The sequence below is a fragment of the Budorcas taxicolor genome, chromosome 4 (genome assembly GCF_023091745.1).
Source record: "Budorcas taxicolor isolate Tak-1 chromosome 4, Takin1.1, whole genome shotgun sequence".
NCBI lineage: Eukaryota > Metazoa > Chordata > Mammalia > Artiodactyla > Bovidae > Budorcas > Budorcas taxicolor.
Window position 1 is genome coordinate 62,860,505 of NC_068913.1, and position 25,941 is coordinate 62,886,445.

Below are 25,941 nucleotides of genomic sequence, written 5' to 3' on the forward strand. Positions count from 1 at the left end.
ATACTAGGAAAGACTGAAGGCAACAGAAGGGGGCAGCAGAGGACAAGATAGTTAGAATCGCTGACTCAATGGGCATGAATCTGAGTAAACTCCAGGAGATGGTGAAGGAGAGACGAGCCTGGCATGCTGCAGTCCACGGGGTGGCAAAGAGTTGGACAGCACGTGGTGACTGAACAGCAGCAAAGAGGTCTTGAGTGAATTTCTGGGTGCCACTCCACAACTGTCCACTAGAGGGACCACAAACTCTGTTCCCACTCTCTTTTAGCTCTTTTTCTTAGCAGAATTTTATGTCAGGCCCTCTGGGGCTTCCCTGGTGGCTCAGATGGTAAAGAGTCTGCCTGCAATGTGGGAGACCAGCGTTTGATCCCTGGGTTGGGAAGATCCCCTGGAGAAGGGAATGGCAACTCACTCCAGCATTCTTGCCTGAGAAATTCCACGGACAGAAGAGCCTGGCGAGCTACAGTCCACGGGGTTGCAAAGTGTCAGACACGACTGAGCTACTAACACACACATACAGAGGCCCTCTGCGCTGCCCAGGGGGCACTAGTGGTAAAGAACCGCCCCCCACCTCCCACCACCAATGCAGGAGACATAAGATACATGGGTTTGATCCCTGGGTCTGGAGTCTGGAAGATCCCTGGAGAAGCGAATGGCAACCCACTCCATTGTTCTTGAAAGGAGAATCCCATGGACAGAGGAGCCTGACAGGCTACAACTCATAGGGCTGCACAGAGTCTGACACAACTGAAGTGACTTAGCACAGCACAGCACAGCTTTTCCAGGAAAGATGTACATATCACCTTAAAGAGCTCTGGAGAAGGAGTTATGTGTCCTGCAGGTCTTCCAAAATCTGCTTCCTCCCTTCAGTTTAAATCTCTCACTGGCCAGTTTGTCATAAAATTCCCTGAGATGATCCACTGAAAAGCAACATATATATACTCTGTATATAAATACAGAGTCTATTCTATGCTAAAGTATATACTATTTACAGTCTTGACAGATATCTTATATAACATTTTAATGTCTGTTTGAAATAAACAAGACATGGAATGTGAGCAATTTGAGATTCAGATGGTATTTTATCTTACCACAGCTTCCTAACATAATTACCTAAGACACTTCTCGGGAAAACCAGTATTTTGCTTTTAGAGAAATAAGAGAGAAAAGATACCAGATGCTCTGGCCAAAGAGATTTCTCAGCTCAGCAGTTAACAGTGACCCACAACCTGGGGTCCCCCTTGTTTCTGGATTTCACACAGGTGAGCCTAGGAACAGATGATTTCTCACCTTGTTTTGATATATTAATATAATAGCTCTGTGGGTCTTTAGGTCTTATGTCACAAACCCAAGATACCCAGGGACAATGCAGCTGTCAGACCTTGTAAGCTGGGTTATTTTAAAATACTGGGAACCACAGCAAGTGCTAACCATCTCTCACCACACTCCCCAAGTAAATAGGTCTATAAATTGGGATTCATGAGGGCCTTTGGGAAACACCAGAGGTATGTCGGGGTCGGATGTGTGACTAGATTTGTCAGGGATAATTTCAGGCTTTGAGACCTGTATGCTGCAGATGAGAACTGAGGCCAGCAGTTGCCTGTGAAGGTGGATGCGTCTGATCCTCCCAGGTATTCACTGCACCCTGTTGACCTCAGCACCAAAACCACTCAGTCTGACTGCTTCTTGCCAGCAAGCAGGCCCATACACCCCTCTGTGAGCTAAATATGAAAATATTGGACTTCTAAAAATTTCTCTGGTAATTGAAGACTTGGATAAACAATGAATATGTTCAGAAAAATTCAGAAGAAAAGTTCAAAAAAAATTCCTAGAGCGCCAGTTGCTTACCAGTTTTCGGAACATTCATAGTAAGGATTTACCCAACACAAATCTTTTGAAGACTGGTCCTGTGTTTGGTAACTGAAGTAGTGAAAGATCCTCTCTGCCAGTTGTACTGGGACAGCAAGCCAAGAACTCAGACTCTTAATAAAACAGCCACTGTCACACTGGCTGTCCCGCCGTTTGTCACCCCTGACCCTTCATGTGCTGAGCACCTTGTTGATCTCCTTCACAGGCAGTTGCTGCCCCTGCTGAAGGAGCCCCTTACCTAGGCAGTGAAAGCCACACCAAAATTCTTAGACACTCGTGCATGTCTTCCCGTTCCAGTCACCTCATCTCTGTCTTGGGTAGTATTTAAGTGGGTTCAGCCACACCTCTCCGTACTCTGTTTAAACGGATTCCCCGCAAGTCTCTCAATGTGTGTCTCAGGGTACCTTCACTGACCCACCCAGACCACAGGCAGACCCAATCAGCATTCTAGCATGGACGCTTGGGGTCAGCGCTGCAGGCCAGCACCCTCCTAGGGAGGCCCTTCAATGCCCTGATGCGGGAGCCCCACTGCCCAGGAAAGCAATGCTCCTTGTTTGAAATCTCAGTCAGAGGTAACACTTGAGCAGGATGGAGCCTGAGGGCCAGGAAACGCTGGCCACAGGTGGCCCGCCAGCGGGGCCTCATCCTGGCACTTCCTGACTCCCTGTCCTTGGGCTTTTTAAAGTCAGTGAATGGGGGGATTTCTACAGCCTAGAAAATTCACAGGATTCCTTGAAGCATAGAGCAGTGAGGGTGCCCCCTTGGCTGAGAGGTAAAGCCATCTCAGTAGCCTCTTTAGAAATGTCACTTTATGGTTTCAATGTGATTAAAGACCTAAATGTATGACCTGATACTATAAAATTCCTAGAGGAGACCATAGGCAGCACATTCTTAGGCATAAATCACAGGAATATAATTTTTAATCCATCTCCTAGAGTAATGAAAGTAAAAACAAAAATAAACAAATGGGACCTACTTAAAAGCTTTTGCCCAGCAAAAGCTAAGCTAAGTCACTTCAGTCGTGTCCGACTCTGTGCAACCCTATAGACGGCAGCCCACCAGGCTCCCCTGTCCCTGGGACTCTCCAGGCAAAAACACTGGAGTGGGTTGCCATTTCCTTCTCCATTTCTAGGTTATTACAAAAGCTGTCTTTATTTCAACATTGTCAAGTAATATACTTCCCTTATGTTGATATTATAAAGATAAATCAATACTGTAGTGAACTGTGATTGTGTTCTTACAATTCAAGTGAAATAACTATTGAAAATTTAGAACCAACTTTTGGAGAAGTTCCCTGGTGGTCCAGTGGTCAAGACTCCACATTCCCAATGCAGGGGGTCTGGGATCAATCCCTGGTCAGGGAAATAGATCCCACATGCTGCAACTAAGATCTGATGCAGCCAAATAAATAAATATTAATAAAAATAGAACCAACCTCTGTCTTACACATCATGGCAACCTCCCAGGATATTTCATATCAATGACAAACATCTCCGTTTAGATGTTCATTGTACATCTTACATTACAGTATTCTTCATCTTCTAATGGAGAATAAATAGAAATGGTTGCAACACAACATAAAAAGGTTAATCTTTGAAGCATAAACCGTCAAAAATCTTTTTTCATTCACACTAGAAACAAAGCATAATATGGATTATTTGAGCATTGAATTACATTCATTTTGCTTTTCAACTAATCTCAAATCAAGTTATTGTAGACAAAGATACATTGCTAAAAGTGTAGCTTTCTAACCATTAACCTTCATCTCATGATCCTGGCTAATATATCCATTTTCTATATTTTTTAACTATGGATTGTTCTCTACAGTAATTCTCCTTCAGAGAAAATTTAGAAAAGGGGATTGATGAAATACTTTCTAGTATGCAGTATCTGATATTTATTTCAATTTGACTTTTTATTAAATACTTTTCTACATATTTGTTACAACATTTCCATAGGTTTCTTGTATAAACTCTTGTTTTCTGATGTATGTTTAGGGCAAACACAAAGAAAAACCATAAAACAAAAAGACAACCCACAGAATGGGAGAAAATATTTGTAAACAATGCAACTGACAAGGGGTTAATCTCCAAAATTTACAAATAGTTCATGAAGCTCAATATCAAAAACAAATAACCCAATCCTTCAAAGAACACAGATGGCCAAAGGCAGATGAAAAGATACTCAACGTTGCTAATTATTAGAGAAATACAAAACTACAATGAGATATCACCCTACACCAGTCAGAATGACCATCACCAAAAAATCTATAAACAAGCAAGGACCCACTATATAGCACATGGAACTCTGCTCAAGGTTATGTGGCAGCCTGGATGGGAGACAAGCTTGGGGGAGAATGGATACATGTATGGCTGAGTCCTTTACTGAAACTATCACAATATAGTTAACCTGCTATAGTTAAGTCGCTCAGTCGTGTCTGACTCTTTGCAACCCCATGGACTGTAGCCCACCAGCCTCCTCTGTCCATGGGATTCTCCAGGCAAGAGTACTGGAGTGGGTTGCCACTTCCTTCTCCAGGGGATCTTCCCAACCCAGGGATCGAACCCAGGTCTCCCGCATTAGAGGCAGACACTTTAACCTCTTAGCCACCAGGGAAGAGCAAGTAAGTTTTAAAGAAGTCTATAAACAATAAATGCTGGAGAGGATATGGGACCCGCATACACTGTTGGTGGAAATGTTAATTGATCCAGCCACTGTGGAGAACAGTATGGAGGTTCCTTGAAAAGCTAAACAATAGCTTAGCTACCACATGCTCCAGCAGTCCGACTCCTGGCGATGCTTCTGGAGAAAAACATGGTTCAAAATGATACACGCACCCTGATGTTCATTGCAGTGCTATATAAAACAGCTAGGATGTGGAAGCAATTAAAATGTCCATCAACAGAAGAATGGATAAAAAGATGTGGTACGTATATGCAATGGAGCATTACTCAATCATCAGAAATGAAGAACGGCATCTGCAGCAACGTGGATGAGCCTAGAGACCATCATACTAAATGAAGTGTCAGAGAGAGACAAACGCCACAGGACATCACTTGTATGTGGAATCTAAAAATATCACGCAAGTGACCTTGTTTACAAAACAGAAACAGACTCACAGACTTTGAAAACAAACTTATGGTTACCAAGGGGAAAAGTATTGGGGGGTGAAGGGCTAAATTAGGAGTTTGGGGTTGACATACACACTACATACACGAAATAAGCAAGTCAGCACGGACCTAGAGCAGCACAGGGAAGGCTACTCATATTCTGTAATAACCTAAATGGAAAGAGAATTTGAAAAGAACAGATGTATGTATTGAATCACTTTGTTGTACACCTGAAATTGACACATTGTAAATCAATTATAAATATAAAAATTTTGAAAATCAAATCAAATTAATAAATAAAAATGCCCCTCAGGACATCTCTGAACTCAGCGTGAAGACATGATCCCAGGATACAGAGTGGGCCTGGGTCTGGAGGCCTGACACCCTCCTCCAGCTTGCAGACTTGGGTTCAGCCCGAAGCAGCCAGTTCTGATGCAATCACACAGTGCCAGCCAATCATCCTCATTCACCACCACAGTGAAACCTGAGTCCTTAATGCTCCCCACCAGCAACAAATCACTGAATTATTATTTAATCACTGAATTGAATAATTCATCATGATGGAGGCAGCAGGGCACTTGGGAGCGCCCATCTTCCACCGTAGACTACTGATGGGACCTCAGTTGCTCAGCATACACTAGGAGGCGCCCCAGAACCAAAGGCACCTCCTACAGGCTGCCTTGTGCGGTTCGACCCCCCAGATGCAGGAGAACGCCAGCACGTGGGAGACCTCTTCTGGGGCCTCTCTCCTGTCTCCCTCCCTCCCAGGCCCCCTGGAACCACCTGTGCACAAGGACCAGGCCCTTGGGGGATGAGGCAGCGCCCTCTTTTCCAGCTGCTCTTCAGCCTGTGGATGTCACTGATCTCACTGGCCTGCATTTCCCGTGTTACCAGGCCCAACCTGGCCCCCTGGGTACCCAGACCTGAGAAAAACAGAGAATGTCGCCCCTCCGGCCCCCACCCCTGAGGTGAAGAGAGGAATGGTGACACCAGGGTGCCCCAGATCACATCTTACCTCTGCCTTTGAAGCTCGGAGCTTGTCTTCCCTGCTGCAAGTGTCTGGGGGCCTGGCCACCTGGCCCTCCACCCCTGCTTTCCTTGGTCTGCGTGCTGCTGCAGCAACTCCAGGTCAACTTTGGCTAAGCGGCCTCCCGAGCAGTTTCCGGAGGCCAGAAGACCACAGTGCTACTGGGCCCGGGCCTGTGGCCTTGTTCCCTCCTCCCCTCCTCCATGCCCCCGGCCTTTGTCACAGCCACTTGTTTTCCACAGGCCTCCTTATCTGCTTGACACGTTCCAGGCCAACTGCATTCCTTATCACAGCAAAACGTGAGTCCCCAGTGCTCCCCACCCACAACAAGAATCATTTAATTAAATAATTCATCACGATAGAGACAGCAGGGCGCTTAGGACGGCCCATCTCCCACCACTGACTATTGACGGGAGCTCGGCTTCTAAGCAGACACCATTAAGCGCCTCAGAATCCAATGTGCCAAAGGAAACACGTGTTATGTGGTCTGACCCTGAAAGCGAGGGTCATCCCTCCATCCCCACGAGTGATCTGTTTTATGCTCAGCAGACTCCTTGCCAGTGCAGGGTCCCCCTGCCTCCACTTTTAGGCAGTGGCCTGCTTCTCACTGGTGGTCAGGCCTCCCCGCACCCCTGCTCTCAGTCAGACCCTGGCACCTGATCTCGTGTCCCTCTTTATGGTGGTGTTCACACAAAGGAGCCTCATCATGCTTGGCTGGGGGCTGTGTCTGGGCACAGAGCAGCAGTCTGAGAACTTCCCAAACACTTGCACCTCCCAGAAGGGCTTGGCCACCACAGAAACTGCTGGTGATGAGGAAGGGGATTGCCACAACACCCAATAGTTCATTTCTTATTACAAGGAGGGAGGAACATTTCCATTTTTCAGCTATGGAAACAGGCTTACAGAAGGGCAAGTAACTTGGCCAGAGTCACAAGTTCCAGGTGGGTTTAACAGGAGTCTGGGCCTGTAATATTCACTACAGCTGAGTTCTCAGGACCTCCCAGAGCTGCCCCCCTCCACCTTGCTGGGCCTCTAGCTTGTCCTGTAAATGTTCCAGGGACCTGCTCCTCAGGGGTGAGGGGGACCACTATCCTGGCCCCTCCATGTCCACCGCGGCTCCACTCCAGCCTCATCCCTTGCTCAGGGACCAGTGTGATGCCCAGTGCATTTCTTGCCAGGCTCTGTGGTCCTCCAACGCTGCAGCCTCTTCTTCTACTTTGCACAAGGTCTGCAGAGCAGCCTACCAGCTCCCAGGCCTGCTGCCTTTTAATTCTGGCCTTGGGTTCTGTTTAGTCTTCTCCTCACAACCCTTCATAAACTTGCCAGAGTGACCTAGACAGAGCCCTTCCCTCCTCCACACCCTTGTCCTCAGTACCGCCTGCCCAGAATACCGTCTTCTGCCTGCCTCCACTGCCCGCCCAGTCTTGCCCATTAAAGCCCCAGCTCAGAAAACTTTCCCAGGAAGACTACTCAGATTTGCCGCCAAGTGAAAACACACCCTTTTCCTCTGATTTGCACAGCACTTTATATCTCTGCTTGACAAGTTATTTTGTTTATTCTTAAGTATGAGCCTACCCGCCTAAAGAACTTTAAAAACAAGGCCTTTGCATTCAGAGCTGAGTCAGGAATCCCAACTTTGTGACTTACCAACTGATGGGGGTGATGGAGTCGGCCTCAAGTCCTCGGAGAATGTCCTCAGGTTAGCTGTGTAAGTCACCTGGCCAGCTGTGGGACACTCAGGAGGCAGACAGTGCCCGCTCTGCTCCAGACCTCCTCTTCCTGGTTTCAGCAAAGCTACCCACCTTCACTCCTCTGAGCCCGCCTGGCTTCAGCAGCAATCAGGCTAAGGAGGCACTCCTGAGGAGGGCGGGGCTCTCCCGTGGTGGGCGGGGCTCTCCAGTGGTGGGCGGGGCTCTCTCCGTGGAGGCAGGCATCCCAGGGGGCCCATCAACCAGGAAAAGGGTGCCTCAGCTGGGCAGACCTCATGCTGCCAGTCTGTCCTCACTCTGGACTCCTGGAGGGAATCCAGACCTACTCAAAAGTCCTTCCAAGGGGCAGGAGCTGCTGGCCTCCAGGTGGGGTTAGGCAGGGAGACTCCCATCTGCCCCCACAAGCTGAAGATGAGGAAGCTTGTTCATGATTCCCTGGCTTGTTTCTTTGCCCCCATAGGGAAAGTCGGTCAATTGTGTCTGACTCTTTGCGACCCCATGGACTGTAGCCCACGAGGCTCTCCTGTCCATGGAATTCTCCAGGCCAGAAAACTGGAGTGGGTCGCTGTGGGTTCCCTTCTCCAGGGGATCTTCCCAATCCAGGGACCAAACCCAGGTCTCCTGCATTGCAGGCAGATTCTTAACCGTCTGAGCCACCAGGGAAGCCCCTTTTCCCACTTAGGCCTGTACCAAAGCTCATCTGTGCAGTGGGTGGGGGTATGCCAGCAGTGAGTGCCTTGAGGTCAGAGGCCACAGCATGGAGACTGGGTAGAGAGGTGGCTGGCAGGAACTGGCCCTCCCCACAGAGCACCCACAGTCTGGGGGCTCAGGGTTCTGTTTTATGAAAGGGCCTATGGTTTCTTACACAACAGAAGATGCAGTAATGAATCACTTTGTCTGGCTGCTGCATGAGGATTCCCAGCTTCCTAAGGCCTGGCATTCAGATTCCTGCCGGCTGCTCCTTCAGGGGAAACCCCTCCTCCTCTTCCAGGCTCACCAAGGGGAGAATGGAAAATACAGGGGATTCTGCAACCAGGCCCTTGCAGAACCCTGCTGGAGACAGGCACAGACCAGAACCATGGCCGAGTGACCCTGGAAGTCAGGGGTCTTCCTCCCTCTCCCCTGATCACCCCCAGAGCCAAACCTCGTGGGTGCACCATGTGTGATGAATGAAAAGCAACCCAAGGCTTTTAAATATCCCTTTCTTCTCTTCGTTCCAAATACCTATTTTACCTCCAAATACATATATTTTAACTTCACCATTCCAGAATTAACACTTGATCACTTTCAGTGACTCCTTCCTAGCAAAATGCCCCTTCAGGGAGTGGCATAAGAAGAAAGAGTTATAATTCCCTTCACATGTTTCCACATCTGCTGTGAGGATTTCAGCATGCCTGGCCTACAGGGAAATGCAGTATTTTTCTGCTTAAAAAGTATAAAACTTTGCACATTGTCATTTTGGGCCAAGCTTGGGCCTTTTATTATGTATGTATTTACTTCATTGTGACTAGAAAACGTCTAAAGCAGACAAAAGTAGAAGAGCATCATGAAGCCCTGTGTTCCTATCACCCAGCTTCAACAACTATCCATCATTTGTAAATTTAAGTATCCTTTGGCTTTTAAGCTCTACTCAATTCTCTCATACTTACTGTGCGGGGGGAGAGAGAAGAGATGAGCCATCTGATTATTAATTAATCTTAACACTTCTAGAAAACTTGAGCTTTGAATTCTGTAAGTTTTATGAAAATCCTGCCTCTGGGCTAAAGGCTCACAGGCCCAGGCAGGGAGGAGCCCAGGGAGGCACTCTCTGCTGGGAGAAACCTCCATCATCCCACAGCCGGCTGGGAACTGAGACTTTCAAAGGCTAAATGTGCCCACCGTTAGACCAGCGACGATACCACTTAAGATTCCACGTCTGAATCCAGCTGTTACTCGTTCTGGGAGACAGTCGGCCATATCCTGTCAACTCAAGCAGAAAAAAGCACAGGTTCTGTTTCTGGATGATTTACTGGGTGTCCTACCAAGTTTCTCCGCCAGGGGGAGCTGTGAAGGGCAGTCTTGGACGCTTCCAGAGCCTTTGGGTCTTAGTGGAATGTGGGGCGGGATGATCAGTGACAGGCTCCACCGGGTGCGGATCCTTACTTTTGAGAGCTCAGCTGGACCAGTGGACAGTCCAGGATAACATACTGTTGGGAAACCATGAAGCATCTGTTCCAGTTGAGGGTAAAAGAAACTCCGGAGATAAAACGAAGACAGCAAAAAAATAGAATTATTTTTAAATACTGACGCTTGTTGAGTTCTCACCATGTGTCAGGGGGAATGGGCATCCCTCCTGGAGTTGAGCTCTGTGGTCAGAGAGCATGCTGAGAATTTTATGGATGTTATTTATTCTCTGGGAAATAGATGGGGAAACAGTGGAAACAGTGTCAGACTTTATTTTGGGGGGCTCCAAAATCACTGCAGATGGTGACTGCAGCCATGAAATTAAAAGACGCTTACTCCTTGGAAGAAAAGTTATGACCAACCTAGATAGTATATTCAAAAGCAGAGACATTGCTTTGCCGACTAAGGTCCATCTAGTCAAGGCTATGGTTTTTCCTGTGGTCATGTATGGATGTGAGAGTTGGACTGTGAAGAAGGCTGAGCGCCGAAGAATTGATGCTTTTGAACTATGGTGTTGGAGAAGACTCTTGAGGGTCCCTTGGACTGCAAGGAGATCCAACCAGTCCATTCTGAAGATCAACCCTGGGATTTCTTTGGAAGGAATGATGCTAAAGCTGAAGCTCCAGTACTTTGGACACCTCACGCAAACAGTTGACTCATTGGAAAAGACTCTGATGCTGGGAGTGATTGGGGGCAGGAGGAGAAGGGGACGACAGAGGATGAGATGGCTGGATGGCATCACTGACTCGATGGACGTGAGTTTTAGTGAACTCACGGAGTTGGTGATGGACAGGGAGGCCTGGCATGCTGCAATTCATGGGGTCGCAAAGAGTAGGACACGACTGAGTGACTGAACTGAACTGAACTGAACTGAACTATTTATTCTCTGCAGCCCTGAGGGGTTCTATCCTCACTTAATAGATAAGAAACCCAGGACTCACCCAGACAAGAAGAACCTGCAGGGGCCACAGCTTGGACACAGCAGAGCTGGGACTCTGCAGCCAGGTCTGCGGCCTTCAAACCCTGGGCCTGTGGCTGCCAAGCAATGCCTTCACTTCTGGGGTCCTCAGGTAACACGCACTCCCCACTCTGTGTCTGGGGCATGAGTATGCATCCAGCCACGGCTAAGCAGAGGCACTGAGCAAACGCCAGTGTATGGCCTACCATTCAGCTCCCCAGCCTGCAGCTCAAATCAAGGGACGTTTAGCTGGATTTTTCTCCCCTCTTCTCACCTAAGGCGGCCTTTTCTTTCCACAGTTTTGTGCAAAAATCTGGCTAAAAGAACTTGGAGCATCTGAATGGTGAATGCAGGTGGAAGTTTTAACTGCAGATAAAGTACCAAAAAAGGTCAGCTCAGCTGAGAAGCACCCCTTCCTACCCACCACGACTTTTCATTCTAATTCGACTGCTTTCAGTCAAGACTCAGCTATCACAGGTTCCAGGTCTCCAGGCGCTTGCTCACCCACCCACTGGAGAGACAGCTCCTGGGAGTAGTAATGGGTGATGACCAGGTACTCAAAAAGCTCTCAGAAAGGGGTTTCCTTCCTGTGCTCATGACCAATGATGTTCCTGGGAAGCCTGATGCCCCAGGTGTCCATCCTTTGATGGACAGGGCCCCTTTCACTGCCCATCCAGCCCTGGGTTTCAAGTCACTAGATTCCCAGTGGTGGTGATGGTGGTCCACACATTCACTGCCATTGTTAACTCTCTCACACGTCAGTATCAGCAGCATAGGGCTGACATGTGTGCAAGGGCTTTAGACTGAGTGTGGATCCGTCTACATACTAACTGGCTGTGTGACCTTCAGGAGGTGAAACTCTGTAAGCCTGTTTCTTCGGCTGTGAAATGGGCATTATAATCCCAGTCTCTTGGGGACCTACAGGAGACCCCAACTTGGGAAGGAAAGAGTATTTGGTGGCAGTTAACCCACACTTCCCGCCCCCTACCCCCAACACCCACCCTCAAGGGAGGACCCTCCCTCTCTTGATGCTCCCAGGCTTAGCTTCCTGGGGATCCAGAATCAACAGCTATTCCTCAGGATCAGCAGATGGAGGCTCTGGGTGGAGAATGCTGGGGAACTGAAGGTGAACTGAATTGAACGGGGAAGGAGGAAAGGAGATCATTCAAATGGTTCTTTAAAGTGACAGATGGCCCAGTAGAGGGGTCAGAGGATGAAGCACTGGATGGGAGGGAGGAGACAATCTAAAGATTGGACAGAGATCCCCAGGGGTCAATGAGGGTGTGATGGGAACCTCTGCAGGATCTCAAGGCGAGGATGCACAAGGGGTGCCTTGTGTTCAGGACGCTGCAGACCACAGCCTCTCCCCTTCCCCACCCGGCCCAAGACATCAGAAGCGGGCACGAAACACAGGACAGGGGACTGCCCCCAGGCTCTCACTGCGGCCAGGCAGGCTCATCTCTGTTTATTTTTTCAAAACAAAACTAAAAATCATCACTCAAAATATTTGAGGAGAGTGCTCGAGTTAAAAGCTTTTCACAGAATTTGCAGTCAGAACATCGCAGACTGGTGGTCAGGAACGAGAGCTCCGCCTCCAGCCTCCACTGCTGTTCCCCTTGAGCTGCAGTCCAGGCAGCGGGGTGATGATCATCCCCAGTGGCTGAGGCTGGCGGCATCCACAGATCAGACATTCCAGTTCTCTACCCAGCTTCTGATCAGACCATCCAGCACCTTGAGGGCCCGCTGGGCTCCCTCCCCCATGAGAGTCCACAAACTCTGTGAGGAAGGCAGCCGGGTCACAGCCCAAGCACTGTCCACTGTCAGAACGAGGACAAAAGGGCAGGCGGTTCTGGCTCTGCATCTTCACGGGGGAGGGCAAACTCCCCAGGGTCAGGGGCGGAACGCCCATTTGGGGCCATCATCGCTCGTGTTTAATGTTGGCTTCACTCCGCTCCAGGGTGAGCCCATTGCCGCTCCGAGGGCCTTCCTTCCTGGTCCAGTCCTTCTCCGTGTAAAACTCCGCAAGCACAGGGCAGTGTTCAGAAGCCACTCCGCCCCAAGACCAGTTATCTGGAATCCAAGGGTTCGTGAGGCCTTCTCTCACTACAGCCCAGTGGCCTGGAGGCAGAGGGAAGACAGACCCAGAGGTCAGGATGGGAGGTGGGGGAGGGCCGCAAGCTGGTGGGTGGAGGCCAACGCTGTATAGTTTGCAAGCCTGGGCTCCCTGACGAGACCCCTCAGTCACCTGGCTTGCCTGTGCAAATGAACTGTCTCAGCCCATTGGATTTCCCAGACAAGTGAGGGTTTGCCAAGGAGGCGCTGAAACTACCCTGGGTCCAGGCCTCCTGCCCATTTGCACACCTCCTGGCCCCCACCCCGTCCTTACTTCGCAAACACTTGCAATCTGACCAGCAAGGGTAAGTGTTCGACACAGGTACACAGTTCCCACAAAGGTGTCCAAAGTGAAGGTCCTATTTCACAAAGCAAAGCTGCAAAGGCGGGTGGGAAAGGAGAAAGTTCTACAAAAAGGGTAAAGAAGAGAGAGTTACAGAAGTTTATGAGCTAGTAAAGGCTTGGAGAAGGCAATGGCATCCCACTCCAGTACTCTTGCCTGGAAGATCCCATGGATGGAGGAGCCTGGTAGGCTGCAGTCCATGGGGTTGCGAAGAGTCGGACGTGACTGAGCAACTTCACTTTCACTTTTCACTGTCATGCATTGGAGAAAGAAATGGCAACCCACTCCAGTGTTCTTGCCTGGAGAATCCCAGGGATGGGGGAGCCTGGTGGGCTGCCATCTCTGGGGTCACACAAAGTCGGACACGACTGAAGCGACTTAGCAGCAGCAGCAGCAAAGGCATTTTTAAAGTCAAGGTTTAGAAACACGTGAAGCTTAAGGTATGTTTAAGAAACAGGGGAAGAGTCACAGAAGAAAGGACAGAGCAGTTAGAAGCACGGCCGCGGCCCTCAGTGAGAACCGCCCCAGAGAATCAAACAGACCCAGGCTCCGGTGGCTTCCCTAGAGGCTGAGACAGTATAGAACCTATCTGCCTGCGATCAGGAGACCTGGGTTCAATCCCTGGGGTTGTGAAGAAACCCTGGAGAAGGGAATGGCAACCCACTCCAGTATTCTTGCCTAGAGAATTCCATGGACAGAGGAGCCTGGCAGGCTATAGTCCATGGGGTCACAAAGAGTCAGACACGACTCAGCAACTAACTGTGGAAAATTCTGAAAGAGATGGGAATACCAGACCACCTGACCTGCCTCCTGAGAAATCTGTATGCAGGTCAGGAAGCAGCAGTTAGAACCAGACATGGAACAACAGACTGGTTCCAAATAGGAAAAGGAGTACATTAAGGCTGTATATTGTCACCCTGCTTATATAACTTATATGCAGAGTACCCCATGAGAAACACTGGGCTGGAGGAAGCACAAGCTGGAATCAAGATTATGGGGAGAAATAACAATAACCTCAGATATGCAGATGACACCACCCTTATGGCAGAAAGCTAAGAACAACTAAGCCTCTTGATGAAAGTGAAAGAGGAGAGTGAAAAAGTTGGCTTAAAACTCAACATTCAGAAAACTAAGATCATGGCATCTGGTCCCATCACTTCATGGCACAAAGATGGGGAGGCAATGGAAACAGTGGCAGACTTTATTTTTTGGGGGCTCCAAAATCACTGCAGATGGTGACTGCAGCCATGAAATTAAAACATGCTTGCTCCTTGGAAGGAAAGTTATGACCAACCTAGATAGCATATTAAAAAGCAGAGAAATTACTTTGCCGTCAAAGGTCCATATAGTCAAACTATGGTTTTTCCAGTAGTCATGTATGGATGTGAGAGTTGGACCATAAAGAAAGCTGAGCGTTGAAGAATTGATGCTTTTGAAGTGTGGTGTTGTAGAAGACTCTTGAGAGTCCCTTGGACTGCAAGGAGATCCAACCAGTCCATCCTAAAGGAGATCAGTCCTGAATATTCACTGGAAGGACTGATGCTGAAGCTGAAACTCCAAGATATTGGTCACGTGATTTGAAGAACTGACTCATCTGAAAAGACCTTGATGCTGGGAAATATTGAAGGCGGGAGGAGAAGGGGACAACGGAGGATGAGATGGCTGGATGGCATCACTGACTCAATGGACATGAGTTTGAGTAAACTCTGGGAGTTGGTGATGGGCAGGGAGGCCTGGTGTGCTGCAGTCCATGGGGTCACAGGGTCGGACACGACTGAGCGACTGAACTGACCTGAACTAAGCAACTAACAGCTTCACTTTCAGGCCTGGGTTCTGGTGCGAGTTCCGGGATGGGGGCCACTCCTCCCTGCACCTCGCTTTCTACAGCTGAAGAGCAAGGGGCAGAGGCAACAGCTTCTAGCTTTCCCCCAGCCCTGTCTGCTCAAGCACTCCAGCACCGCCTCCTGTCGCCACCAACCTCTGTCTAGCCAGCGATGCGTTTCTGCAAACCGTCTCGCCCAGTCTGATGACTGACACTCCCCCTGAGACCCACTTTCTTCATCCTTTTGATTTTCCTATGACACAGTCCAACCGGACACTGGTGCCCAGGACTGGAAATTCTAGTCCTGAGGATCCAAGTCTTCGCTGCAAGTCCTGGTCTCACAGTGAGACTCCAGCATTGGTACTTAATTTTTTTTAAACATTTCTCTGAAGTATAATCTGCAACTATTTGTGTTTAGTAAGGGCTTCTCTGGTGACTCAGACAGTAAAGAATCTGCCTGCAATGCAGGAGACGGGTTTGATCCCTGGGTCAGGAAGATCCCTTGGGGAAGAGAATGGCTATCCACTCCAGTATTCTTGCCTGGAAAATCACATGGACAGAGGAGCCTGGGGGGCTACAAAGAGTCGGACATGACTACAACTGATCAACTGACACTTTTCAAACTGTTGGTGCTTATCTTACTCTTCTTATCTTACATCCAAAGACCCTACTGCCGCTTCTGTATTTTTATGACTGTTTCATGACCCAAGGTCTGCTCAGCAAATGACTGGTTTTGGGGGAGTGCTTTTCAGTGCTGAGGCTACCCACCACACCATGGTCCGGCAGAGTCCTGCCTAAAGCGCTTCAGCATCCTATAGTGATGCCAGGTAACACGTCAGCTCACCGCCAACTGCTGCTCTGCAGGGTGTTGATGGCATGTGGGTAAATCTCAGGCCATAGCACACTGCCTGAACATGACAGGGCTTGAGAAGTGTTTGCTGAAGGGCTAAGTATCCTTAAAATTAGGCTAAGCTGGGGCTTCCCTGCTGGCCAGTGGATAAGAATCCACCTGCCAATGTAAGGGACATGGGTTTGAATTCTGGTCTCGGGAGATTCCACAAGTCGTGGGGCAACTAAGCCCGTGTACTACAACTGCTGAGCCCATGCTCTAGAGCCCGTGAGCCGCACTCCTGAGGCCCACATGCCCTGGAACCCGTGCCCTACAAGAGGAAGCACTGCAGGGAGAAGGCCACGCACCACAACTGGAGGGTGGCCCCTACTCAGCGCAGCACAGCAAGTTCATGCAGCAACCCAGTGCTGCCAGTCGATAGCCAGGTCTGCCCGGCACGCATCTGCTTTGTCCCTGATGTAGGTCAGTGAATGCCTTTTACTTAGTTTTCAGAACCCCTTCACTCTTGAAAGTGGCTCTGTGTGAATGATAATTATACAGCCGCCTCAAGAGTAACCTCATAAATGCCTGCAGAGGAGGGAAGGTCACTCCTGACTCTCGCTCAAACCAGACAATCGTGAACTGCCAGCTCAGACAGGTGACTCTCCCTGTTTCTGAACAGCACGTGTGCTTTACCTGTGAAAACCTTCTTTAAGCTTTTACTGATCCAGATGTTGTCCAGAGTCTTCGAGCCTTGAGGATTCTTGGTGCTGATGTTGGTAAAGGTGTGCGCAGGGATCAGGTGGTGGAATTTTTCTTTCCTCAAGATATCATAGTCACTGCTGTCTGGCCCCTGGCCAAAATCCCCTAAAACTATCACGTCTTTTTCTCCTAGAAGTGGAAGAGAGAAATTCAGAAATGTAAGAGGTGGTGGGAAGTTAACCCAACACTGACCACCACTCATTTAAGTAGCATCGTGAGTGTCTGATTTGACTCTCCAGGATTAGGACTGTGGCATGGTTCCTATTCTCCCAATTCTTCCAAGTTCCTTGTGCAACACCCCCTCACCGCACCCCCCCCCCCCCCCCGCCACCCCACACCCAAGCTCCCAGAGTGGGTTAGTGACACATTAGGTTGGTGTGATGTCAATATCACCTCTGTTCTGGATCATGGGTTCCGAATCTCATAGCACAGAAAGGCCCTAAGGGTCTTGCCCAGATCGTTAACAAAAGCTCAACCAACATTTATTGAGCACAGAAGGAAGCCCGAGTGAAGACACAGGAAGAAGACAGTCATCTGCAAGCCGAGGAGAGGCCTCAGAAGGAACCGACCCTGCCAACACCTTGATCATGGACTTTCTAGCCTTCAGGACTGTAAGCAAATAAATGCCTGCTGTTTAAGCCATCCAGTCTGTGGTGTTTTGTTATGGAACCCCAGCACACTAATATAGGGCAAAATACTTTAAAGTATTTTCAACATCTCTCTCAAACTCTAGTTTGATTTACAAGAGTAAGTGGGATAGTTATGAAGTATTTTCCAAAGTGAGGAGACATTCAGAAAAGGACAGTGAGACCCAGCTTGGCTCCCTGGGATTCCCGTCCACTGCCTGACCATCACTTCCTGTCTCGAAGTTCCCCTCAGGGGAGCCACGTTATCACAGGGAGAAACATTGCAAGGAAAGCTTTAAAGAAAACAGTTCATAACCAAGGGCCAAATGCATCTGAGACACTCAACAAATCTTCGTGGACTTGAATACGCATCAATAACAAGGGCTGCTGCTGCTGTCACTTCAGCTGTGTCCAAGTCTGTGTGACCCCATAGACGGCAGCCCACCAGGCTCCCCTGTCCCTGGGATTCTCCAGGCAAGAACACTGGAGTGGGTTGCCATTTCCTTCTCCAATGCATGAAAGTGAAAAGTGAAAGGGAAGTCGCTCAGTCGTGAGATTAAGAAACCCAAAGTGAAATGACACAAGCCACCAGCAGAGGGCACTCACGTTCTGCACATGACACCCTCTCCCAGGGGGCCTGAGGGAGGGAAGGGGATGGAAGGAAGCCCTTCCTGCAGCCATTTATGACCCATAAAGAGGCATCTGACCCTCATGCCAGAGCCTAACAACCCTGGCACCCGAAGCAGGGCGAGCCCAACTAAGCTGGTCTTGAGAAATCACTGCGAACTTTCAACAGGAAAGTCAACTTATGAATAATACTAATAACAACTCCTACGAGGCCAGTGTCAATGACCCTCCACTGAGTCGTCACCGTGTGCTGGGGACCTCTTGCAGGTAAGAAGCTGAGGCTCTAACCAAAGCCACCAAGCCCTCAAATCCAGGACAAAGAGCTAGGATGGAAAAGCCCCACACGCTTGGAACAGAGCCTGCTGCCTGGCAGACGTAAGAGAAACACGCGTGGAAGAAATGGTGAACGAAGCATGAGGAAAACTGCACAATTAAGGTGCAACGTAGTTTTTAAAAGGAATGAACAGAAAGATGTACCTTTATTAAATTTCAAGGAAAACTTAGGAAAGACTGAGACAAAAGATTTCAATATAATGAGAGGTTTTCATTAGGATACAAACATGAAATATTTGAGCCAAAAGAAGACAGTTCTGGGGTTTTTCCTGGTGGCTCAGTGGTAAAGAACCCACCGGCCAGTGCAAGAGACATGGGTTCAGTCCCTGGTCTGGGACGATCCCACATGCCACGGGGCAACTAAGCCCGCGTACCACAACTGTTAAGGCTGTGCTCCAGAGTCCCAAAGCCACAGCTGATGGAGACTGCACACCCTATAGCCTATGCTCCACAACAAGAGAAGCCACCGCGATGAGAAGCCTTTGTGCTGCAACTAGAGAAAGCCCGTGTGCCACAATGAAGACTCGGCACTGACAAAAAATATATATATATTTTTTAAGAAAATATATTTATATATATATATATATATATATATTTTTTTTTTTTTTTTTTTCTTTTAAGAAAAGAAAATTCTGAACCCAGGAGAGATGCTGGTGTCAGGCGTCAATAAACCAACCTCTGTGTAACTTCGGGAATGAAAATAATGGCTCATTTTGAATTGGACTGTCCAGGTTTCTTACAACTCATCTACTTCGGTTAAAGCAGTCTGGTGATGACATGGAGACACTCCCTGCCTCTGACAACCCACAGATGTGCAGGGCCCTAAATTCTCCTAGGAAGCTGTCCGCCAGGGTGGGCTCCACAGGTACCCACTGAGTTTCTAGGAGTTAGGGCTTCCCACGTCTCCCTAGTGGTAAATAACGTGCTTGCCAATGCAGGAGACCCAGAAGATGCAGGTTCGACCCCTGGGTCAGGAAGATTCCCCTGGAGGAGGGCATGGCAATCCACTCCAGTATTCGTGCCTGGAGAATCCCACGGCCAGAGGAGCCGCCTGGCAGGCTACAGTCTCTGGGGCCACAAAGAATCAGACACTACTGAGTGCACACATTTTCCAGGAGTGAAGGGATAATATTTGGGGCTGACTTCCTCAGAGTCCTAGATTTATAAAATGCCAGTGACAATAGCAGGAGCCCGGCCCCACTAGGGGTAAGTCTTACTCAGATGCCAAGCATGACCCTGCCTTGTTTGACTCTTGCTGAAATTCCATCAGTGGATGGGCACTCCACCCTGAGCCCTCACTGACGTCAGTCAACCTGGGTGCACGTTCCAGACAAAGGTGGAAAGGTCCAGAGTTTGCTAATCAAGCCAACTCTGTTTGCTCTGATAGAAAGAAGCCTGTGGAATAAAGTTCAGTCTTTGTTTGAGCCAAGCTGCCTCTGCTCATCGATTTACCCGAGCTGCCGCTTGGGCAGGTTGCAGCGCTTCCTGATTCCACGGCTCTGCTGTGTCACCAGTTAACAATGGGCTGGACGTTAGTTAAATGCAGGGGGACACGGGGACATGAGTCACTGTCCTTACCTGGGCACGTCAAGGCTGAGTCAGACTGTGGCTCAATCGTCCCTGGCAGCTTGAAACAATATGCTGCCCAGGTGTTCTGACAAATACCTGATCCCTACCAGAATTATCCGAAAAGATAGCAGGGCCTATGGTTATCAGAGAAGTAAGGGACTGGCACATTCCCTTCCTCCTTCCATATAAAGCCAAAGTTTGAAATCAAGAACAACAGAAATGTCCAGAGTTTCAAAAGCTGTCAACTCATCCTTCATAATGGGTTAGAGTCTAGCCGTGGGTGAACAGTCTCCCACATGGTTGCTCCTTGGATGAAGTATCTTGACTTAAAAAGCTTTCTGACTTTTTTTTTAGCCCAAAGACTCATAATTTAAGGAGAACACTGTTCACAGCACATCCTGGTTTGAAATGTAAGCTGTACCTCAATGTTCATAAGAGCATTATCCATAACAGCCAAAAGATGGCAATAACCCAAGTGTCCATTGACCGATACATGGAATAGTATTTGGCCATAAAAATGAAAGGAAATTCTGATGTATACTACAAGCCATAAAGACATAACATAAGTGAAATAAACTGGCCACAAAGGGACAAATATTGTAAGGTTCCACTTAGATGAGATACCTAGAGAGGTCAAGTTCACAGAAACAAAGTAGAAAGGTGACTGTCAGGGTCTGGGAGGGAAGGGAATGTGTGTTTAATGGGCAGAGAGTTTCAGTCTGGGAAGATGAAAAAGCTCTAGTGATGGATGGTGGTAATGGCTATAAAATAATGTAAACATACTTAAAACCATTATTATAAAATATATTATAATATTCTTAAATATACTTTAAGTTACAAGTAACTTAAAAATGGTTAAGATGGTAAGTCTCATGTCATATATATTTTACCATGATAAAACTCTTTTCAAAACGAACAATCTTTGAACTATCTCTGTAGCCAAATCTTCATAAATCACCTTGTGGGGGGCCAATTTAACAAGGGAAAAAAGGCTTAGCAAGCTAGGAATATGGATTAAGACTCTGGAATACAGAAGAGAACTGCAGGCCTCCAGCTGTGAAACCTCACCTGGAGCAGCTCAGTGCTCTGAAAAAAACAAGCCAAACTGACCACACCCCAGTAAGGTAATGGCACCCCACTCCAGTACTCTTGCCTGGAAAATCCCATGGACGGAGGAGCCTGGTGGGCTGCAGTCCATGGGGTCACTAGGAGTTGGACACGACTGAGCGACTTCACTTTCACTTTTCACTTTCATGCATTGGAGGAGGAAATGGCAACCCACTCCAGTGTTCTTGCCTGGAGAATCCCAGGGACGGGGGAGCCTGGTGGGCTGCCATCTATGGGATCGCACAGAGTCGGACACGACTGAAGTGACTTAGCAGCAGCAGCAGCAGTCTTTACAGCCGTGTCAACTTTCAACTCTTCCTCCTTGTAAGCCACGCACAGCAAATGTTTGGTATTATTGGGGGCAGAGCTGGAAAGCAGAGTCCACCTGTCTTCTGAAGTTCTTCCCTTTTCAGTGTTCTCTTAATCCCCCTCAACTCATGTCTGTTGAGCCCCTACCATATCCTGGGTCCTTCATCAGAAGGTCACCCAGCCCTGGGCACCCTGTGAGGTTAGCACTGTCAGCCCCTGAAGAGTGGTGACCTCCCAGACATCCTACCACCATTGAAGGAGCCAAGATTCAAGTCCAGTGTTTCTGTCATTTCAGGGCTCTGTCAGCAAGATCTGCAATCCACCAGGAAGGAAAGGACTCATCAGGACTTCCCCACTCCCCTCGTCACCAACTCTCTTTCCCAAGAAGAGCAGGTGCACATCTTCAGGGGACACCACCACGGGAGCACACGAGGGGCAGCGGAGCCCATGGTGGGGGGCAGCGGAGCCCATGGTGGGGGGCAGCGGAGCCCATGACGGGGGGCACGGGGCGGCATCACTTAGTTTCTCCTTCTCCCAATCCTGTCCATCAAAGGGAGGCTGAAGAGCCACAAAACCCCACCACGGAACCCACATGCCAGACCCACAGAGATAAAGCTGTGAGCGTGCACGGGGCACTGCGCTGCCCAGGATGCAGGCGGTATGGCGGTTTCCTGTCCATCACTCAGTACGCATCGCTGCCCACAGGACAGCCAGCCTAAGGGAGGGGAGAGACACTGGGAAGGGGCACCCCTCACCTACCCTGCAGAAGTGGGAGCCGCTAGCCCAGCTGCACAGGAAGATGGTTCCTACCTTTCAGGGTTTCCTGCAAGGTCTGTGTGAAGCTAGCCCAGCGATGGCTGTCACTGTGATTCTTGCTCAGGTTCTCACCCCCCGGGAGGGTCAGGGTCGCCAGGTGAAGGTTCACCAGCGTCAAGTCATGACTTCCTACCTGGGCAAGATGAAACAAAGCACCAGAGACAGGTTGAGATGCTCTTATTGCCTGCACCCGTTACCTCCAACCCCCAAGCAGCTTCGCAAACAGTGACGGCGGTAAACATACACAAGGCAGCTCATACTGGAGGAAGCGGAAGCAGCTGTCGCAAGAGCTTCCTGAGGCCCTTGCAGGACCAAGACCTCTCTTGTCCTGTCACGGGGATCCCCTACACTGCACCCCTTTACTCCTCCTTAGGGTCTGGAAAATCAGGCATGTCTAGAAATGTCAATTTTTTGTTGCTTTTTTTTCCCTTCTGAGCAACTATGGAGGAGGAAGAGGTGACGCTAGCAGCTGGTTGTTAATGAAGACCTGGGGCTCTCCCCACAGGGCCAGCCTGTCACCTCCCACCCACCGCCAGGATTTGCAGCTGGGCCCCGCCTCCTTCCCCACCTCCCCACATCCCACCCACCGCTATGTGCTCCCTTTCCCCCTAGAAATCACGGTGCCTGATGCTCAGTGATTTCAAACATGAAGAATGAAAGCTGGCTGAGCCCTGGTAGCACAGGCTATGCCCCCTCCTGCATCCCCAGTGCAGCGGCAGAATCGTGATGTCAGAGTCAGTCTCCTGGGCCCCAAAGCAGTGCTCAGCTGCTCTGAGTCTGGCAACCCCACCCTTCTGTTATGGCAACAAACACTAACCATGGCCAGGAAGCGGGGGTGTGCAGAGGGCACCCCCAAGTGGGGGCTGCCAGTTTCGTCTTACAGAGGCACCCAGTTTGCCATCACCACCACCCAGCCAGGAGAGCTCTCTCTGCAGCCGTGGCTCGGACCTCAAGGGAGACACCTTCAGGCCGTGGGCAAGGAAACCCTGCCTGGGGAGAGAAGCCACATCTCTGTCCCCACAACTTGCCTGGCCTAGGATGTGACACGAAGCACAGGAGCCTCATACCTGTGCAGGGGATCACTTCATTCAGAGGATTTGAGCCAATAATTCACAATCTGAGAGCATTTCTTAATGATCTTTAAAACCAGCCCACCTCTTTGAGACACTAGCTGGTTCTGCCTGTTGCCTTTCTTGGCCAAAGCCAGTGCAGCCACTTTCCATAGAAAAGGGACCTGGGGAGGAGGGTTCAGGGGTGATCACTGGCTGACTGATACACCAGTATCAGAAGCACAACCCACAGACACCCCGGGTTGTGTGCATATGCATGGAATCCCAGCATCTCTGCAGCTTTGCAAGTGAGGATGCGGGAAGTGTGGGCTAGATCCCCGACCACAGTCAGCACAGCCGCCAGCTCACGGGCAGCCCCAGCCCGGAGCTGCCAGAGAGAAACCGTGCTGAGGTCCACGGCAACTCTCTGGCTCCAGAACTGCTCTGGAGCATATAGAAGGGGGTGTCCCAGATGCCCAGCAGCTAGCTTGCTGGGCTCTGTGACAAAGGACCACTCTCGCCCGACCCTGTGTCTTCTGACGGGTAAGGCCAACTGCTGACTTGGTGACCTGTTTCGGCTGCTGCCTTTTCCTCCTTCCTGACGCCCAGTTTCTGACTGTTTGCTGTGCGTGAATACTTCCCAGGGCATCCAGGGGAATCGGAGAGACAGCTCAGGTCGGTCTGCCTGCTGCTCCCAACTCTGGAGAGGGCGGGCTTGTCTGGAAGTGTCAGTGGCCCCATCACCCAGAAGGTCCTTCTGAGGCCCTTCCAAGCCCCAGTGACCCCTGGAGGGCTCCCCCTCTCCCTAGTAAGAGAAGGGTGTCCTCAGAGCGGTTTGGCTGCCCTCTAATCCAGAGATTCTCAAACAACCGGCTTCCTTACCCAGCGTTGAGAGCACTGATGAAGCGCAGGAGGTGCTTCTGGAAATCAGACATTGTGTGTGTGGGGGGGCGGGTGGCAGGGTCCAGGAAACCCTGATTTTAAGAAAATCTCTCCAGGTGATTCTGCTGCTTATCAGGTTTGGGAAACAGCCATTTGACCTCCTTCTCGCCCAGAAGTCAAAGTTACCAGAGCTACAATCTCCCCCAAATTCCTCTCCTTCCTGCTCTGGAGAAGTTCCCCAGCTGAGGGAAGCCAAAGTGTGTGTGCTGACCCAGCCCCGAGAGAGAATAAAACCAAGGCAAAAAGGTGAGCTTCTCTGGCTCACAGTTCAAAGTGGGCTTTCCTCCTTTTCAAAAGGAGTGGCCCCGCAGGGCAATAGGGGCAATACCTTGAACCTTGCGAGGTACGGGCTGGGGCCCACCGGCTTCCCATGCCCGTTGCCGGGCGAGCTCTCCTGCCAGGCGGCATCTCTCAGCTCCACCCCGGCTGCCGTGTCCCACAGGAACCCCGCAAACCCAGCACCCTGTGGGAGAAGATGAGGTGTTAGTGTGCAGAGAGGTCTGTCTGGTGGGGTGTTCAGCCTCAAGCTGGGGAGTGAACTGTACACTGGGTCTGGGGGTGACCTGCCCAGGGGCTGTTCCTGAGACAAAAGCATATCCCCAAACCACAGCATGTTCCTCCTAGTCCCCACAACAAATTTCCCAGACCAGTAATTTCAGAGAGGTTCACACAGCTGGGGTGCCTGGGCTCTTCTTTGGCAGGGGCACATTGTGGGGGAGATCCCAGACTAGGCACAGAATTATGTTTTTAATCATCACATCCCATAGGACGGCCACTCACATGCCCACCTGTCATGTAAAGACTCAGCTGCTCAGAGAGGTTAAGTAACTTCCCTGAAACCCCACAGTTGGTAAATGGCAATGCTGAGGATCAAATACAAAACTCCAAGAGGTGGCTTTGGTTACTGAGCAGCTTCCAGCTCAGCACTGCCTGCCACCTCATGGGTACCCTGCCAGACACTGGCCCATGTCTGCTAAACAAGCATTCAATGCACAGTATCCTTCAAAATTCTATAGCCACTCTGAGTTGAGGGAGGAGCTGTTGATCCCATTTTACAGATGAAGGGGTTGAGGCTGAGAGATCTGAGAGGCAGCCACACACTGTTACCCAGTGGCCTTGACACCCAACCTGGAGCAGGGCTACCTGACTTGAAAATCTCCAACAGGCTCTGTCAGGCTCAGTCAAGGTCCTGGGCTTGCAAAGAGTGAAAAGAGGCCAGGTTTCTGGGTCTGGTTTTCTCACCATGAACATCTAGTATATAGCACAGTGCCTGACACACAGTAACTTTTCTAATGATTTGCTGAACAGATAAATAGTGCTAAATGGACTGTAAGAGTCCTGTGAACCTATATATATGCGTGTAAAGTGCCTTTTTAAAAAAGGTGTGACAGTGTTAGTCGCTCAGTTGTGTTCGACTCTTTTTGACCCCAAGGACTATAGCTCACCAGGCTCCTCTGTCCATGGAATTCTCCTGGCAAGAATACTGGAGTGGGTAGCCACGCCCTTCTCCAGGGGATCTTCCCGACCCAGGGTCTCCCACATTGTAGGCAGATTCTTTACCATCTGAGCCATTAAAAATATTTTAAAATTATTTTTATAGGTTTATTTATGGCTATGCTGGGTCTTCTTTGCTACACCAGCTTTTTTCTAGTTGTGGCAAGTGGGGGCTACTCTCTAGCTGCAGTGCGTGGATTTCCCATCGCGGTGGCTTCTCTTGTTGCAGAGCAAGGGCTCCAGGGGCCTTCAACAGTTGCTGCATGTGGGCTCAGTAGCTGTGGTTCCTGGGCTCTAGAGCACAGACTCAGTAGTCATGGTGTGGGCTTAGTTGCTCTGCAACATGTGGGATCTTATCGGACCAGGGA

At 49.6% G+C, this 25,941-nt stretch overlaps 1 protein-coding gene across 2 annotated transcripts in view; it reads right to left on the minus strand.

Moving 5' to 3' along the window:
* Positions 1-12,241: 12,241 nt before the first annotated feature.
* EEPD1 (endonuclease/exonuclease/phosphatase family domain containing 1) overlaps positions 12,242-25,941 on the minus strand; it is a 122,956-nt gene continuing 109,256 nt past the window's right edge. Inside the window, exons 5-8 of one of the 2 annotated variants that reach the window (XM_052638465.1) lie at positions 24,408-24,542; positions 22,083-22,221; positions 16,636-16,830; positions 12,242-12,951 (exon numbers count right to left, since the gene is read on the minus strand). In XM_052638465.1, coding sequence (XP_052494425.1) covers positions 12,752-12,951; positions 16,636-16,830; positions 22,083-22,221; positions 24,408-24,542 — 669 coding nt within the window. In that variant the 3' untranslated portion in view covers positions 12,242-12,751. The remainder of the gene's footprint in view (positions 12,952-16,635; positions 16,831-22,082; positions 22,222-24,407; positions 24,543-25,941) is intronic. The other variant, XM_052638466.1, reaches the window with a different exon arrangement.